Below are 14,867 nucleotides of genomic sequence, written 5' to 3'. Positions count from 1 at the left end.
GAATGCTGCCATGCCATCCTTGTACCATGGCTGGAGGGAGCTGGTAATGGGTACTACCCTGCCCCTCAGCTGCTACAGCAGCAGCATGGAAAAAGTGGGAGAGCTTGTCTACATTAAGGAGTTTTGCACTGACATATGCAAGGAGTGTATCCTCCATGGAAGCACACTGCTCCAAGGCAATGGGAAATCACATTCACACATGCCTTGCTTTACCCTGGCACAATGCACTTGGACTAGTATGAAAACCTGAGCTTGAATCTACATGCATTCAAGCCCAGGGCAGTATCATAGCCAAGGGTAACTGGGGTGGCACCAACGCAGCTTTCCCTGGCATGCCTTACATCCTGGTAGGCCTTGCCCTGTGACTGCAGTGCCTTTTCATGGGGGCCGTGTAATAGCAGGGCACAAAGTGGGTGCAAAATGCTGCCCTTCTGACTCAGTAATACTGCAGGTTCCCTTTGAATCGATGCATGGACAGCAAGATAAAACCTGAGGCAGCGGGCACTGGAGCACTAATGCAGCCACAGGCCAGGCCAGGGTTAAGCAGCCGAGGGAACACAGCAAAAGCGTTATGACAAACAGCTTGAAAAGCAAGGCCCTAGCATTCAGCTCAACGCTTGCTATGAAAGGGTTATCTCCAACCACAGCACCCAGAGGTAGTTCCTAAAGAAGTCCCTGGTCCAGCTGTTCTGCAGGGGTCTCAGACAGGCTAGTGGGTCCCAGTCCTGCCATGGGCCCATTCCCCTCTGTGGAAGCCCAACCCCTACTCTGTAATTGCTCTACATCACATTGCTCTGCAAATATACCTCCATGCTTGTCCAGTCCAGGGCTGTTCAGTGCCTGGCCCAGCCCATGCCCCTCAATCCCAACCTGCAGCATCCCCCTGCTGAACCATCCCCCAGATCAGCTGCTGCCCATCCATGCCCAGCCATCTGGCTAGCTCAGTCCCAGAAATGGCTGATCTGCAGCCCCCTACTGCAAACCTATCAGTGCAATGGATTTTATAACAATATTCCTTTGCTCCAGGCTTGAAATGCCAAACCTCATGACACATGGATCCTCAAAAAATGACAAGCCCAGATCCCCCTGGGGAAAAGACCCAAGGAAAAAGTGACCCTGCTCCCTCTGTCAAGATGCCCTCTTAAGAGCCTGACTCTGGGTAGGGATGCCAGCCCTTCTTGACCCACAGAGAACCTGGGTAGATCAGATATGTCTGCTCCTGGCGCTGACTCTTGCCTTTTAAAAGCCACCGTCAAAACACAACAACACATCAATTCGGGACCCCCACTCCACAGTGAGGCAGGAACAACCATGCTGGATTAACCCCGGGCACCCTGGCACTTCTGAGATTGCAAGGAATACAGCTATAGGAGTCAATGGGGACATGCACATCCTGCCCCTCAAAGAAGCCCCCCGGTCCCATGTGCTCCAGGCACAGGTAAGCAGCTTACTGCTATTGCTCTTCTTCAGCTCCCCTCTTTGCTGGAGCTGCTTAAAGAAAACTGCAATTAAAATCCAACTTTTCCAACACCATTGACAGCTGCTGAGGTGTCAGACCCACATGGGAGCGAGCTGAGACACCAAAAGCCCAGGGTTCAGTGCACCAGGTACTGGAGACACAAATTCAGGTCCTCTGAATCATCTGTGAGACAGAGTTATGGCATTCAGCCCAGCCCTCCTATTTATCAAGTATCCACAGGCCAATTGCTGCCTCCCCTCCTGTCCCACACTGGAGCCCCTTGGGGCATTTCTCTATCCAGAGCCACTGCCTCTTTTGGAGGGAAGAGGAGAATCTTTACCCACTGCCAGGTAAAGAGCCTACTCTCAACCTCTCCACAACATCCCATCTGCCCTGGTGCCCACCCCAGCTGACTCCACAGGGTGAGTTGCAGGGGCAGCAGTGGCTCTATGGCTCCCCTGGGAGCACACAATCTCCATCTCCCCCCCTCATCCTCCCAGTTAATACTACCCCATCCCCTTCCTTCCTTCCTCCCTTTGATGGGGGATTAGCCTGTTCAGCCACCCACCCTGTTGCAGGCTGCCTGCGCTCTTCCTCATTAGCTTCTCTGATGTCTCATGCAGCAAACAAGCTTGGACAATGGCCCCAGAGGTAGCAGGGAAGGCTCGGGGGGAAGCTGACCATTCCCTCCCCACCCCCAATGCAGGAGAAATGGTGCCTACTGCCCACTGTCCCCATAACCAGATGTCAGGTACCCCTGGGAGAGCTTCAGCCCTACCTTCCCTGCGGAGTTCAGACTCTTCAGAGGAGTCAAGAGAAATCCCCTCCAAGGAGATGCCGCTGGCAGGGCTGCTGCTCATGGCTGCAGTCGGTCAGGGATGCTGAGAGTACTGCTTTGCTGCTGCTGCTCTGAGATACGGGTACCCAAGCTGGCTGCCACAGCGGCTGTGTCTGGTTCTGGCTGCTCTGACAGCTCACCCGCCCAGGCGACAGAGCAGACCACTTTCACAATAGCAACAGCGTGGGGAAGGGTGGAGGAGGCAGAAGCCAAGCCCTGGAGGCGACTGGAGAGTAGACGAGGCGTCTCCCAAAAATGCCAGCCAATCAGACAGTGCAGTCTCCACTGGCTTGATTGACACAGGCAGCACCAGCACCGGATGGCAAAGGGGGACATGGGTAGACCCCCTGGGGGTAAATTCTGATCCCACCAGCCATGCCACCTGGACAATTCATCTGGGCATTGCATAGCCTGCAGGCAACTGGTCCCCTGCCAAGACCCAGAGCCAGGGGACAGTAGGGGTCTGGCTGACCTATTCCAGAAACTGGAATTCCTTTCACAGGGCTGCACATAACTTAGCTAGCAGAGCGTAACACTGGATGCTATTCCAAATGCTGGGGAGTCACTGGGCACGTCTACAGGTATAATTAATGCAACTGAATAAACTCCAGCACAATTTGCACTGGACTAAACTAATCCGAGCACTGCGTCTACACCCGTGCCGTGACAGGAGCAAACTGAGCCTGGGTGCAGCAGTTTAAGCCAGGGAAGCTCCTGGCCTGCTCTGGTCCTCTGCTGCAACCAGGGGGAGCTCCAGACTCCAGCCAGAGCCAGCCGCAGGCACCTGGGCACCAGCCCCCTGCTTTAAAAGACTGCCCCATGCTGTTCTCTGGCCACATGCTTCTCTAGTCCTGAGCAGTCTGCAGCCGGCTGGCACTGCCCTCCAGGCTCTCACATCCTGAGAGCCTGTGCCCAGTACACCATGGACACTCCTCATCCTCCCCCCAGCAGTGATGATCAGCACTGCAGCCTTCTGCCAGCTGCAGCACTAGCTGCGCTCCACATCAGCACAGACCTTCACCTAGGCCTGGTGGGCCTCGACCCCATCTGCCCCACAGCTCCATACCTGAGCCCATGACCCAGCTTGTGCCTCATCGCCCAGAGGCCATCAGCTACCAGCCCCTGGGCCACTTTCCAGACCCTGGCAGCAACACAGACAACACCCACATAAATATCACCTGGCTGGCATGCACAAGCTCATGGTGCTCCAGCCCCACCACTTCTGGACCTGCCCTGCCAGGTGGGACTGATGGCACTGCATTGTCATGTGCACCTGGGGGGATGACCAGAGACTGGACTTGTTCCACATGATCCAGCCCGCATTCGAAGAGCTAGTCCAGCAGCTTGGCCCACATCTGGAGCGCCAGCCCACCACCATGCACCAGCCCCGCCCTGTAGAGACCCACATGGCCAGCACCCTCATGAAGCTCACCACACTGGCCAGCCTACACTATGTCACCCACCTGTTTGGAGTGGAGAAGGCAATCACTGGGGAGGCCATACTTGAGGTCTGCTGTGCCCTCCAGGATATACTTGCCAACACCATGGTCTGGGTCACCGACCCCTGGAGGTGGTAGCAGGCTTCTAAGCACTTAGCTTCCCCCAGTACATCAGAGAGGGACACACATACCCATCGCCTGCCCACCCCGGGCAGATCGCCCCTACTACAACTAGCAGGGCTTTCACTCTGCCGTGCTGCAAGCCATACTGGACCACTGAGGCTTCTTCACCAACATCTGCACTGGCCAGGCTGGCAGCTCCCATGATGTCTGCATTTTCTGGAACTCTGCCCTGCCAGGCCTGGTGGAGAGCAGCTGCTTTGCACCAAGTGTCCCAGACTGGCAGCTGGGCAACGTGAGCATCCTGCCTCTCCTCATAGGGGATTCTACCTACCTGCCGCTGCTATGGCTCACACACCCCTACACTGGCCACCTCAACCAACACCAGGCAGACTTCAACCAGTGTCTGGGCCAGAGCCACGTGCTGATCAAGTGCACATTCAGGTACCTCAAGAGACACCGACACACCTTCACTGCCCACCTTGAGTTCACTTGGGGTCATTGCTGCAGCCTGTGTGCTGCACAATATCTACAAAGCCCACAGGAAGCTCCTCTGCCCAGAGCCCACAGAAGAGGCACTACATGCCAAGGATGCCTGGCACTGGGAGCGCAAGCTGTGACGGCAGTGCTGATGACGCCCCACCCCCAGAGCCCCGAGGCCCTGGGCAAGCCACATACCCAGCAGCAAAGGCCACTCACAGACCACCTCCTTCACTACCCTGGGTGGCCACCCATGAACCCCAAGCCAACAGGGCAACCACAAAACCATACCCATTGCAGTTTGCATCAAACCCCAAACTTTATTTACATCCACAACATAGCAACAGACCCCCACCTCACAACACCAGACTTCCTTCCTCCCAGCAACAGCCCCCACCTCCCAACCCCAACGTGAAACAATGAATCAATAAAGCACCCTCACCCCCATGGAAATGTGTACAGCGCATATGTGCAAGTGTGCAGGGGTGGGGACAGTGGGGAGCAGGTGCCTAGGACACAGAGCCCAGAGGGAAGCACCTGGCACCCCAGCCTTGGCCATCACCACCTCTAGTCTGATGCCTCGGCAAATCCAGCAGGCTAGGGACTGGCCTGGGGGATGAGGGTGGGCGCTGTGCAGCCTGCTCAGCCTGCCCCCTCTTCCATCACAGGGCAGGGGCAACAGGGTCCGCATGGGGAGCAGGCCCTGCCATGGGAGGGGGTGACATCAAGGGACCAGGATCTGGAACAGGGGCTGGGTGTCCTGCTGCTGCAGGCAGCACTGCACCTCCTCCTACATCCACTGTAGGCTCACAGGCAGCTGCCAGGGGCCAGCCAGGCCCAGGGCAGGGGGCTGGATGCCAGGCAGGACAAAAGACATTGCCAGGGCCACCACCATGTGAAAGACGTGCTGGTCATCCTCGGTGGCCTCCACTGCCTGTTACACCATGCTGCACTGCTCCTCCTGGCTCTCCATCTGACTCTGCAAGATGGTGAGGTACACCCTGCAGTGCTCGCAGTCCACCCACTGCATCTTGCAGAACTCGCAGCAGCAGGCCTGATTCTCCTCAAGCCTGGCCTCAGAGACGACAACTACCCTCTCAGGGAGATGCATCTGATCCTGGCTCTGGCACTGGCAAAGCCGGTGCAGGTAGAGTGCACTTGCAGTGGGTGGCAGTGTCTCTGGGGCCCCCTCTCCACTTGCAGCAGGTGGGTCTCCCCGGCATCTGGAAGCTGGACCTGCAGAGCAAGGAGCAGAGATGCTCCTTGTGAGACTTCAACATTTCAGAGATAAAATGCACTGTGCAGAAGGGCTGTGCTCCACCTGCCCTCAGCTCAGGGGTCACGCACACACAGGTGCCCATGGTAAGTTGGCAGGGTGGGCCTCACTCAGGCAGCTGCCAAGAGACCCCAGCCTGGCCACCCTGCTTCCACAGTGGGGGCAGGCAGGCCACTTGCTCCCATGCTGCCAGGCCTGTAGCACCCGGGTTCTGGGGTTGAGGGGCTCCTGCCTGGCTGGGACACAGACCTGGTGGCTGCTCCACCCAGCGGCCCTCTACAGAGAGGTGCCCCAGACCAGGGCCCTTGTCACACATGGGCTGTGCCCCAAGCGTGCCTCTGGTCAGAATCACCCGGGCATGCCACAATGAGCTGTTTGAGCATGCTGAGGACTGCCCAACCCACTACCTCCTGCTGCTGCTGATAGCCATGGTGCCCTGGGTGCAGCTGAAAACCTGGTGCAGGGCCCTGAGTGTCAACAGTGCCCCAGGCAAGCCCACACTTCCCTGCAACATGCTTGGCTGCTCTGCCTACACTGTGACTGCCTGACCCCCACAGCTGTCCATCAGTGAGTTTCCCTGCATGTGATGGGCCCCTGATTGCCTAGCTGGGAGCCCACTGGGTGCTCAACAGAGTCCTGAACTGCCTCCCTGCATGTTTCAGGGGGAGGGAAAGTCCAGCAGAGGCTGTAGCGGGGAGCTTGGCCATGCAGAGAGGGGAGGCCCCTCCTCCCTGTGAGGGACCCCTGACTCCAGGTGTGCAGCCCAGGGACAGGTGGGCGAGTTGGGATGGGCACGGGCAGCCATGGCACCCCTTCCTCCCCAACCCTCCTTTCTGTGCAGGGCTTACCAGGCAGTTGTGACAGCCGCTCCCAGTGGTCAGACACTGTCCCTGGCCACGGAAAGGAGATCCAACTGGTTGATGCATCCTCAGGTGGAGAGGCACAGCGCATGGCTACCCGGGCAGTGGCCCTCCTCCAGCAACAAGCTGGAGCTGGCATGTGCAGGGGCATCCCCATCCTGTCCTCATCGGTGATGGGCCACTGCTGGAGTAGCTGGGACAGGTGGTGGCCCAGGCTGCCTGAGCTGCCAGATGAGGCTGAGGGCAGGGAGCAAGAAGTCCTCCTGGCACTGGGGCCCCTGGCTTGAACTTCAGCAGCCCTCCCATGCTGCAAAACAAGTACTGGGCCTTGCCAGGGTCTGTGGGGGCCAGGATGCACTCCAGCTCCCACAGGAAGGGCATGGATCTACAGGCAGCCCCAGACCATCTGGTGTAGTCCCAGACACAGACCCACTGCATCCTCAGGGCCTTGGTCTTGATCTGGCACTGCTGGCTGGACCACCAGTGTCCATGCTCCTGCATCCATGGCCCATCTCCTTGTACACATGGGCAGTGGCCCTTGTTGCCTGACCAAACTGCTACTGAACTATGTCCCCCCAAGATGGCAATGAGGTCCACCATCTCCTTGTGGTTCCAGCTGGGCCCCCATCCCTGTGTGTCAGTGGCTGCAGGTCCCAATGTGGCAGCAGTTGACAGGGGTCTCAGCAAGGCAGCCTCAGACAGCAGGTGGCAGCAACAACAAGCAGCAGGTCCCCACAGCAGTGGGGTACAGTTCTTGCGGGGTGGGCACAGTGCCTAGCAGGCAGACCCCAATCTGGCAGGGGCCTCGGAGAGGCAGCCCTGGGCAGCAGGTGGCAACATCTGGTGGCAGGTAGCCACAGTGGTAAGGCCAGGTGCCCGGGGAGCAGGCCTGGGCTGGCAGAGGCCTCAGCAGGGTGTCCCTAGGCAACAGGTGGCAGCAGCAAGTGGTGGAGGAGTTGCCTGGGCCACAATGCCCCTGAAGCTGTCGAGCAAGGCAAATGTTTGGCCCCATTGGCTCAGCTGACCAAGTGCTATTTGCACCTGCATTATCATCTACGTGTGCGTTTAATTGCACTAATTTACTCTGCCGGATAGTACTTGTCTAATAGGACTATCCAAAGGCTGAGTAAATTAGTCTACTCTGGCCTAATAGCAGCCAATGTGTACATGGCAACGCCTTACTACAGGGCAAATAAGTCTACCCCACAGTAAAGCACACATGTAGATGGACCCACTGGGGACTACTGAGTAGTCAAGTATTTACAGACACAACTAGGAAGCAGGACTCCTGGGTTCTGGTCCTGGTTTTGCCACCAAGGCCGTGGGCTAGTCACCTCCTCTCCCCGTGCCTCTGTTTCCCAGTGGATGAGATAGAAAAGCAGCCCCTTCTGCCAGAGCTTACACAGAGAAGCCCACGGTAAGGAGCAGGCATGTTTGCTCCTTAATTCCCTCATGGATCCATTTCCAAACCCATGCTGAAAGCCAGGACCCTCATGGTGCCTGGGAGACAAATAGAGTTGGAGTACAAAGTGTAGCCACCCCATGGGTACGGGATAGCAGGTCAGCACCCAGAGATGTGGCTGCCTTTACTCTCCATTGCCCTGCACCATGCGCAGCAGTCTATACCCGTGCAAGCAGGCATGAGCACAATCCATGCTGCCTTTGCACTCACTGTGAATAAGGCACATGCTAGCAAGGAGGCAGGCAGCCCCTATGGTCTCAGGCTGGCAAGTGGGTCAGAACAAGCTGCAGAGAGCAGGGTCATCCCCAGCACCTCCTCTCCACACACATCCCAGCCACAGCTCCAAGGTTGTACCAGCAACCACAACACTGCCCCCAGGTCGCCCCAGGCCATGCCCAGCCCCTCTCCCTTCCCTTCTTCACAGCAGCCCCCTTTCCTCTCTAAGCCTTTGACAACTGCTTAAAAGAAGGGCAGGCAAACCCTGTGCACCAGCCAGAACTATTATTAACCCCTTCCTACCTACCACAAAGAGGGCATAGCAATGGGACATCAATGGGGTAGCACTGGGAGGGGCAGGGATAAAGGACAATGCACTGCATTAATCCCTGCTGGGCCACAGGGGGCCACAGGCATGTCAGTGCCTCAACCCATTTAAGATGCTGGGGCTGGCTGTTTTAACTGGGCACTGGCACTCGCTCCATTACACCCGCGTTTCCATGGCAGCAGGGAGGGATTACATCCAAGGACGTTAAGCCAGGATGGAATACAAATTTAAAGAGACCACATCAGCTCCCAGCCCCCACCCCGCTAGAACCGCCCGCTCACACCCCTGTTTCAACCCACCCCTGCCCTTTCTTGCAGCTGGGAACCTTTCAGCAGGTTAGGGGTTCTTAATCTGTGGGTCGTGACCCCCCAGGGGATTGCGAGCAACTTAAAAGGGGGGTGCAGTGGGGGTTCGCATTGGGGAGGGGCACAGCAATGGCGCGGCAGCACGTGGCAGCAGCATGTCGCTTCCCAAGTACCTCCACTTCTTCGCGTCGCTGCATGTCCGGGGTCACGGTAATGCAAAGTTTGAGAAGCCCTGCAGTAGGTGGTTTTCCAGCTGCTAAGAGCCAAACTGAGTTTCAGTTTAATCCTGAAAAAGCAGCCAGGCTCCACAGCTCCATTTTGGGAGCCTTTCAATCCTGGGTGTCTAAGGGTAGGCAACCTTTGGCACGCGTGCCAGAGTGTGGCATGTGAAGGCATTTTGCTTATTACACTCCCCTGGCATACCAACATCTTACAAGTCTAAGTTGCAAAGTGAACACTCTGCCAAAAAAACATTGCAGCCTGCTGGTCTAAGGGAAACATCAGAAGGAAGAGCTCTGCAGAGGCAAGGGAAAGGGAGTTGGTGCCTGGGAGCAGGGACCAAGACAAAAGCAGAGATCTGACATGCCTGGCCCCTCTCAGAAGCTCCTCCTAGTGCCAAGCAAGCCAACCCACCTTAGGCTGGGGAACTGAAGCAGAGAGATCAGGGTGCAGAAAGACAAACAAAATTAGAGAGAGTGCAAAAGGGACAGGGGTGAGGGACTTACTAAGTGTCCAGACAATCTGCGATAACTGTTTCATGTTCCCACTCTATCCCAAAGTAATCTGGAAATTAAACTATGTCAGCAAAACCTTGAATGAAACAACAGCTAAATGACTGTGGTTTGGCATCAACTTACCACATATGCCCTCTACATTGCAAAACAGCTATCAGGGCTCAGCTGCTATGTGCTGGGTCCCCTCCTCCCCTTTATCCCAATGTAATTGCTTGTATGTCAGTGCCTTACACTCTGGGTGATTTGTCTGAGATCCCATAGGGCAAGGGTGGCCAACCTGCAATGTGTGTGCGCCACAAGAGGCACAGACAGGCTCTATGTGTAACACATGGCATATCAGAGAGGGAGCAGGCAGCACAGCAGCAGGTGGGGCAGAAAGCAGAGCAGCAGATCAGGCAGGGAAGGGATCGGAGTGGTACTTCAGAGAGGATGGAGGGCTTAATTTGTGGCATGCCTGCCATAAGGAGTCAGTGTTTTATTCCCTGAAGTCCCAACACAGTGCTTCAACCACAAAGCCAGCTAGCTTCCTCATTCTAAACAGAAAGCTTAAAACTCTGCTGAAATCTAGCTCTATTCCGATAGCATCCCTCACCTCAAGGGACCCCATTGCGGTATGTCAATTTTTTTAAATAACTGATGCAAAGAAGCCTCCCACGCCACAGAAATGCAACCACTTCTTGGGTGCAATACCACTAATTATATACAGCACACACTAGATTTGCTCACAAAGAACCCTATCTTCAACTTATGCTACAGGGGCAGCACAGGGAGGCAGAACTAGATACAGACCTGCAGTTGGATATAGAAAGGATGGTGGGTAAATATCCCAGCTCAAGCTCAGCTGACACATGTTCACAGGAACATGGTTGGACAGAGCTCAGATTTATGCCTTAAAATTAGTGGGGGCCAACAATTTGGCACACATACCACAAATCAGCCCTGCACCATCAAGAGCCACTCAGATCCCCTTCCCCTGTCCAACTGGCTGCTCTGCTTTCTGCCCTGTGTTCCCTGCCCAATCTGTCACTGTGCTGCCTGTCCCCTCCCCAATCTCCCACATGCCACACACAGAGGCTGCCCATGTCACCTCAGGCATGCATGTCACAGGGTGGCCACCCCTGCCTTGGATGGAGCAGCCCCATGCACAAGGGGAAAAACTGATCCCCAAATGGGACATGTCTCCTAGTGAGACACCCACCCTTGTCCCCACAGAACAGGACCCCTGGCACTACACTGGTGCCAGCACTGCCCCTCAGGCAAGAGCACCCCCTACTGATACCTGGGAATACTGCCTGCACTAACTAGGCTGCTCCTGAGATGCTGCCCATTCTAGTGCTGACCCTGCCAGCATGACATAAAGGATCTTAGTATGGGGGGGGGTTACAGTCCATGTGCCACTGCATTGCTCTGCAGAGTAGATGCCCAGCACCAGCCCCTGGGATTCATCCTGGCATGACTCATGCAGTGCAAGCATCCCTCACCAACCTGCCCCAGGTCAAGGTCCCTTGGTGAGTCTTGCCACATGCTGCCTTGTATGGGTCACACAGTCACTGGCTATCAGTGCTGTGTGGGGGTGATGGCTCTGTGAAGTATTACTATAATCCCAGAAATGCAGTTCCCTCATATATGAGCTGAGTACAGGTGAATACCACCCACCCTCCTGGTGTCTCAGGCTTGGAGAGGAGCACTCCCTAATCACTGCCTACAGAACTGGGCACCTGCAGGGCTTGAGGTAGTCAAGCATGCATGGAGAGGGACACTCAGACAGGCACATGCTCATCCCTGCAGCTTGCCCAAGGTCACCAAGGGGTGAACAGAAATTGAACCCAGGTATCCTGAAACCGAAGACAGCACCCTCACCAGTGAGCCAGCCTTCCTACAGCTGAGGCACTCGACCATGGCTCCTCCATCCATGAGGTCCCTTCCAGCCCTACTTTCCTCAGATCCCCCTCCACACCCCAGATGCCCCAGGGACACCTTGAGCTCTCTGGGAAAGAGGCTTCTCCTTCAAGCAGGTATAGGAGACTCATGGGTGCCAGAGGGCAGCACCAAAGCCCAACTCATAGCCCATCCACACACAAAACCAACAAAGCAGACACTGCACCATCGTGAGGCTCATAGCAATCCAGACATGGGAGCATCTGCTACTATACAAATTCCCCTCTGCTCAGGGCAGGGCCCAGACTCCCTACTGGCACCTTATTCAAGGAAGATGCTGCAGGGATGGCAACAGTCGACCCTGCCCCCATCCTATACTCCAATCATGAGTTCAACTTTGCAGTGAGGGCCCATCCCCACCTCTGCTGGGGGACCCAGTGGGTTGAGGCCACCAGCCAACCAAGGTGTTAGGGGAAGCAGGTCCCCCTTATGGCTACCTAAAGGAATGCAGTCCATAGGCACTACACGCTTCCTGCTCCCAGGCGGTGCTTCTTACCCGACTCAGAGTTGGTGGCAGCCACAGGCATCTTGGCAGCTGGCACAATTCAGGCAGTGCTGGTGCAGCAGGTGGGAGAAGTCCTCCTGATGGGCATGTACAAAGACCTGCAGAGAAAGGAAAGGCTGAAGGGACAGAAGGGGTGTCAGGGGCTCAAGGGAGGTGCAGAGCTGGCAAGGGGGCCTGTGAGTATCAGCATGTAGCTTAGGAAAGCTATAGCTTCCAGCCACTGTCAATTTAAACAGATGGGGGACTCCAGTATCACTGCAATGAGCAGAAGGGTCCCATCCACATTCCTGGTTTGTTAGAGCCCCACAAACTATGCCTGTGCACTGGCCCCTGGCTCCCGGCTTCCTACAGCTCAACTCCCCCTATCACTCTGCTTCCAGCTTACATGGGGAGAGGGCTGGAGACAGAGGCAGCATGTACTGACTACCCCATCTGAGCTCCCCAGATCATCAACCCCATGCCCAGGAGCCAAGGATACATTAAATGCAACCAGAATTGTGTTTAATAAGGAAGTTTGCTGGGAGAGGTGGGAGCTGGACTACCTGGAAACTCTTTGTAGCCCTGGCTTCTACACCAATGGCTACAGTGCCCCCTGCTGGGGCAAGCTGGGGCTGCAGCACTTGGAAACCTCAGGAGTGCCATTCAGGGTCAGGGCAATGGTCCAGCTAGCCCAGCAGTCTGTCTCCAGCAATGGCAAGCAGTAGAGGATGCTTTAGGGGAGAGCATGTGAATGAGGCATATCTAGAATGAGCCATCCCCTGTCAAACCTTGGTTTAGTGACTATTCTATGTAATGGACCCATCCTCTGTGAATCAGTCTAATCCACCTTTGAACCCCATTATACTATCTACCTGGCAATGAGTTCCACAAGTGCGTGTTATTTGTTTTACAGCAGTGGCACTCAGCCTTTGGTCCCACGGGCCGGATAGGCGGTGAATATTCAACCCATGGGCCAGAGCTTGAGCACCACTTTTAAACCCGCCTAGTGATAACTTCAGTGGATGACCCTTTGTTCTTGTGTTCTGGAAACTGGTGAATCACAAATTCCCTACTCACTTTCTCCATACCCTGAGTGATAGCCTAGACCTCCATCATATTCCCCTCGGCCTACTCCTTTCCAAACTGAAGAGTCTGAGCCTTTGCACTCTCTCCTGGGACTGCACTTGCTCCACTTCCCTGACCCTGATCATCCTTGCTGCTCTTCTCTGGAATTTATCTAATACTGCTACATCCAGTGAGAGATGTGGAGACCAGAGCTGACCACAGCATTCAAGGTTGTGGTGCACCATGGGTTTATACAGGGGCATAATGGCATATTCCATTTTGTTTTCAATTCCCTTCTCCACAATGGTCAACACTTTATTGGCTTTTTTGGTTGCAGCTGCACATTGAGCTGGTGCTATTACAGTACTCTCTGCAATGACTTCAGGGGCTCTCTCCTGAGTGCTGACAGCTGTTCAGAGCCCAGCGTTGTGCATGTGGAGCCGAGATTATTTTTCCCCATGTCCATTACTTTGCACTTGTCAACACTGAAATTCCTCTGCCTCTTCATTACCCACTCACTCTGCTCTGGGAGATCTTTCGGCAGCTCTGCACTATCAGCTCAGGATTTGACGGGAACAATTTAGCATCACCTGCAAACTTTGGGATGTCCCTTGCCAGGCCATGCATGAAGATGAAATCGACCACAGCACAGATCCCTGGGGGCCCCACAACTGACCTCCCTCCATCCTGAAAAGTGACCATTTAGCCCAACCCTTTGTTTTCTCTCTTTGAACCACCTTCTGATTCATGAGAGGACCTTCCCTCTAATCCTGTAGCAGCTCTGTGCTTTTAAGAGACTTTGCTGAGGGACCTGGTCCAAGGCATTCAGAAAAACCTAATATATCAACTGGATCTCCCTTTCCCCCATGCTTGCCAACATCCTCAGCAAACACTAGCAGATTGGTGAGGTGGGATTTCCCTTTATAAAACCCAACCTGACTCTCTCAGCATTTCATATTTATTCATGCAACTGCTAATTTTATTCTTCATTATTGATTCTTCTAATAGAGGTAAAAGTGGGGAGAAGTACTCAGTCTTCAGCAGACCTGGGATAACTATTTTGTGTGTTGACTCCAAACGCAAACAGTACATCAGCAAGATCCTTACGTCCTAACCTCCCCCCCACACACACACAGACCAATAATGCTTCAGCATTCCCCTATAATGCTTCGTGCTGGGAGAGATGGGGCTGGAGTACCAGAGAGCTCCCCTCCAGCCACTGCTCCTGTCCCAGTCCACCTCAGGGAAGCCAGGCACTTCATATTAATAAGGTTTTCTTGCAATCCTGTCTCTAAGACCCAGCTATGGGGACAGCACTGCTGCAACAGCATTAACCCTTTCAGTGCCCATGGAGGCTTCATCTTATAGATAGAAACCTGCCTTACACTGAACAAGCCATTCATCACCCAGCATGTTCACAACAGTGCCAGCCCCTCTCCTCCCCCTGACCTCTACCCCATGGCAGAATGAGCCAGGACTGCTTTGTGGGGAATATGGAGAGGAGTCCCTCTTAAAGCTGATGGATGTAAATAGATGCTGTGGTCCTCTCTGGACTGATTGCTTCTGTAGTGACCTATCCAGGGCTCCCAATATCCCCACCTGGATCCTGGAGTCAGAAAAAGGGTGGTGGAAAATGCTTCGGCCCTGGCAGGGGGAGAAACTCAAAGGGTGGGCAATGCAACAAAGAACGGCTCCCTGCTGCTCAGAGTCTGTCTGGGGACAGACCGTCAGCCTGGAGAGATGCAAATTCCCCGGTTGCTATAGCAACACTTGAGCAGGAGAAGGATACAGGAGAAAGAGCACCCTGAGTCCCACGCCCTGGGACCAGAGCTGGCTCTCACCTGTGGGAGGGCCACCAGGGGT

At 55.1% G+C, this 14,867-nt stretch overlaps 1 protein-coding gene and 1 pseudogene across 8 annotated transcripts in view; both read right to left on the bottom strand.

Moving 5' to 3' along the window:
* The window catches only part of MPP2 (MAGUK p55 scaffold protein 2), a 45,077-nt gene that overhangs the window by 25,221 nt on the left and 4,989 nt on the right, over positions 1 to 14,867 (bottom strand). For 5 of the 7 annotated variants that reach the window (XM_090044256.1, XM_090044252.1, XM_090044253.1 and 2 more), the window contains one exon: positions 11,952 to 12,058. Coding sequence is in view for 4 of the 7 variants with exons in the window: in XM_090044252.1 (XP_089900378.1) it covers positions 11,952 to 11,982 (31 nt within the window). In the remaining 3 variants the exon portion in view is untranslated. Of the gene's footprint in view, positions 1 to 2,237; positions 2,636 to 11,951; positions 12,059 to 14,867 lie in introns of those variants that run through there. The other 2 variants (XM_090044257.1, XM_090044258.1) reach the window with 2 other exon arrangements.
* On the bottom strand, positions 4,074 to 10,124 carry LOC149866816 (uncharacterized; annotated as a pseudogene). The gene is made up of 3 exons (XR_016442151.1): positions 10,110 to 10,124; positions 6,461 to 7,246; positions 4,074 to 5,572 (listed from the first exon to the last, which is right to left on the bottom strand). The product of XR_016442151.1 is annotated as an uncharacterized LOC149866816 (transcript).

Source organism: Crocodylus siamensis, chromosome 4 (assembly GCF_052110815.1).
Source record: "Crocodylus siamensis isolate JL-2025a chromosome 4, ASM5211081v1, whole genome shotgun sequence".
Lineage (NCBI taxonomy): Eukaryota > Metazoa > Chordata > Crocodylia > Crocodylidae > Crocodylus > Crocodylus siamensis.
Note: the sequence above shows the minus strand (reverse complement) of the source record. Positions and strands in the feature narration are given on the sequence as shown.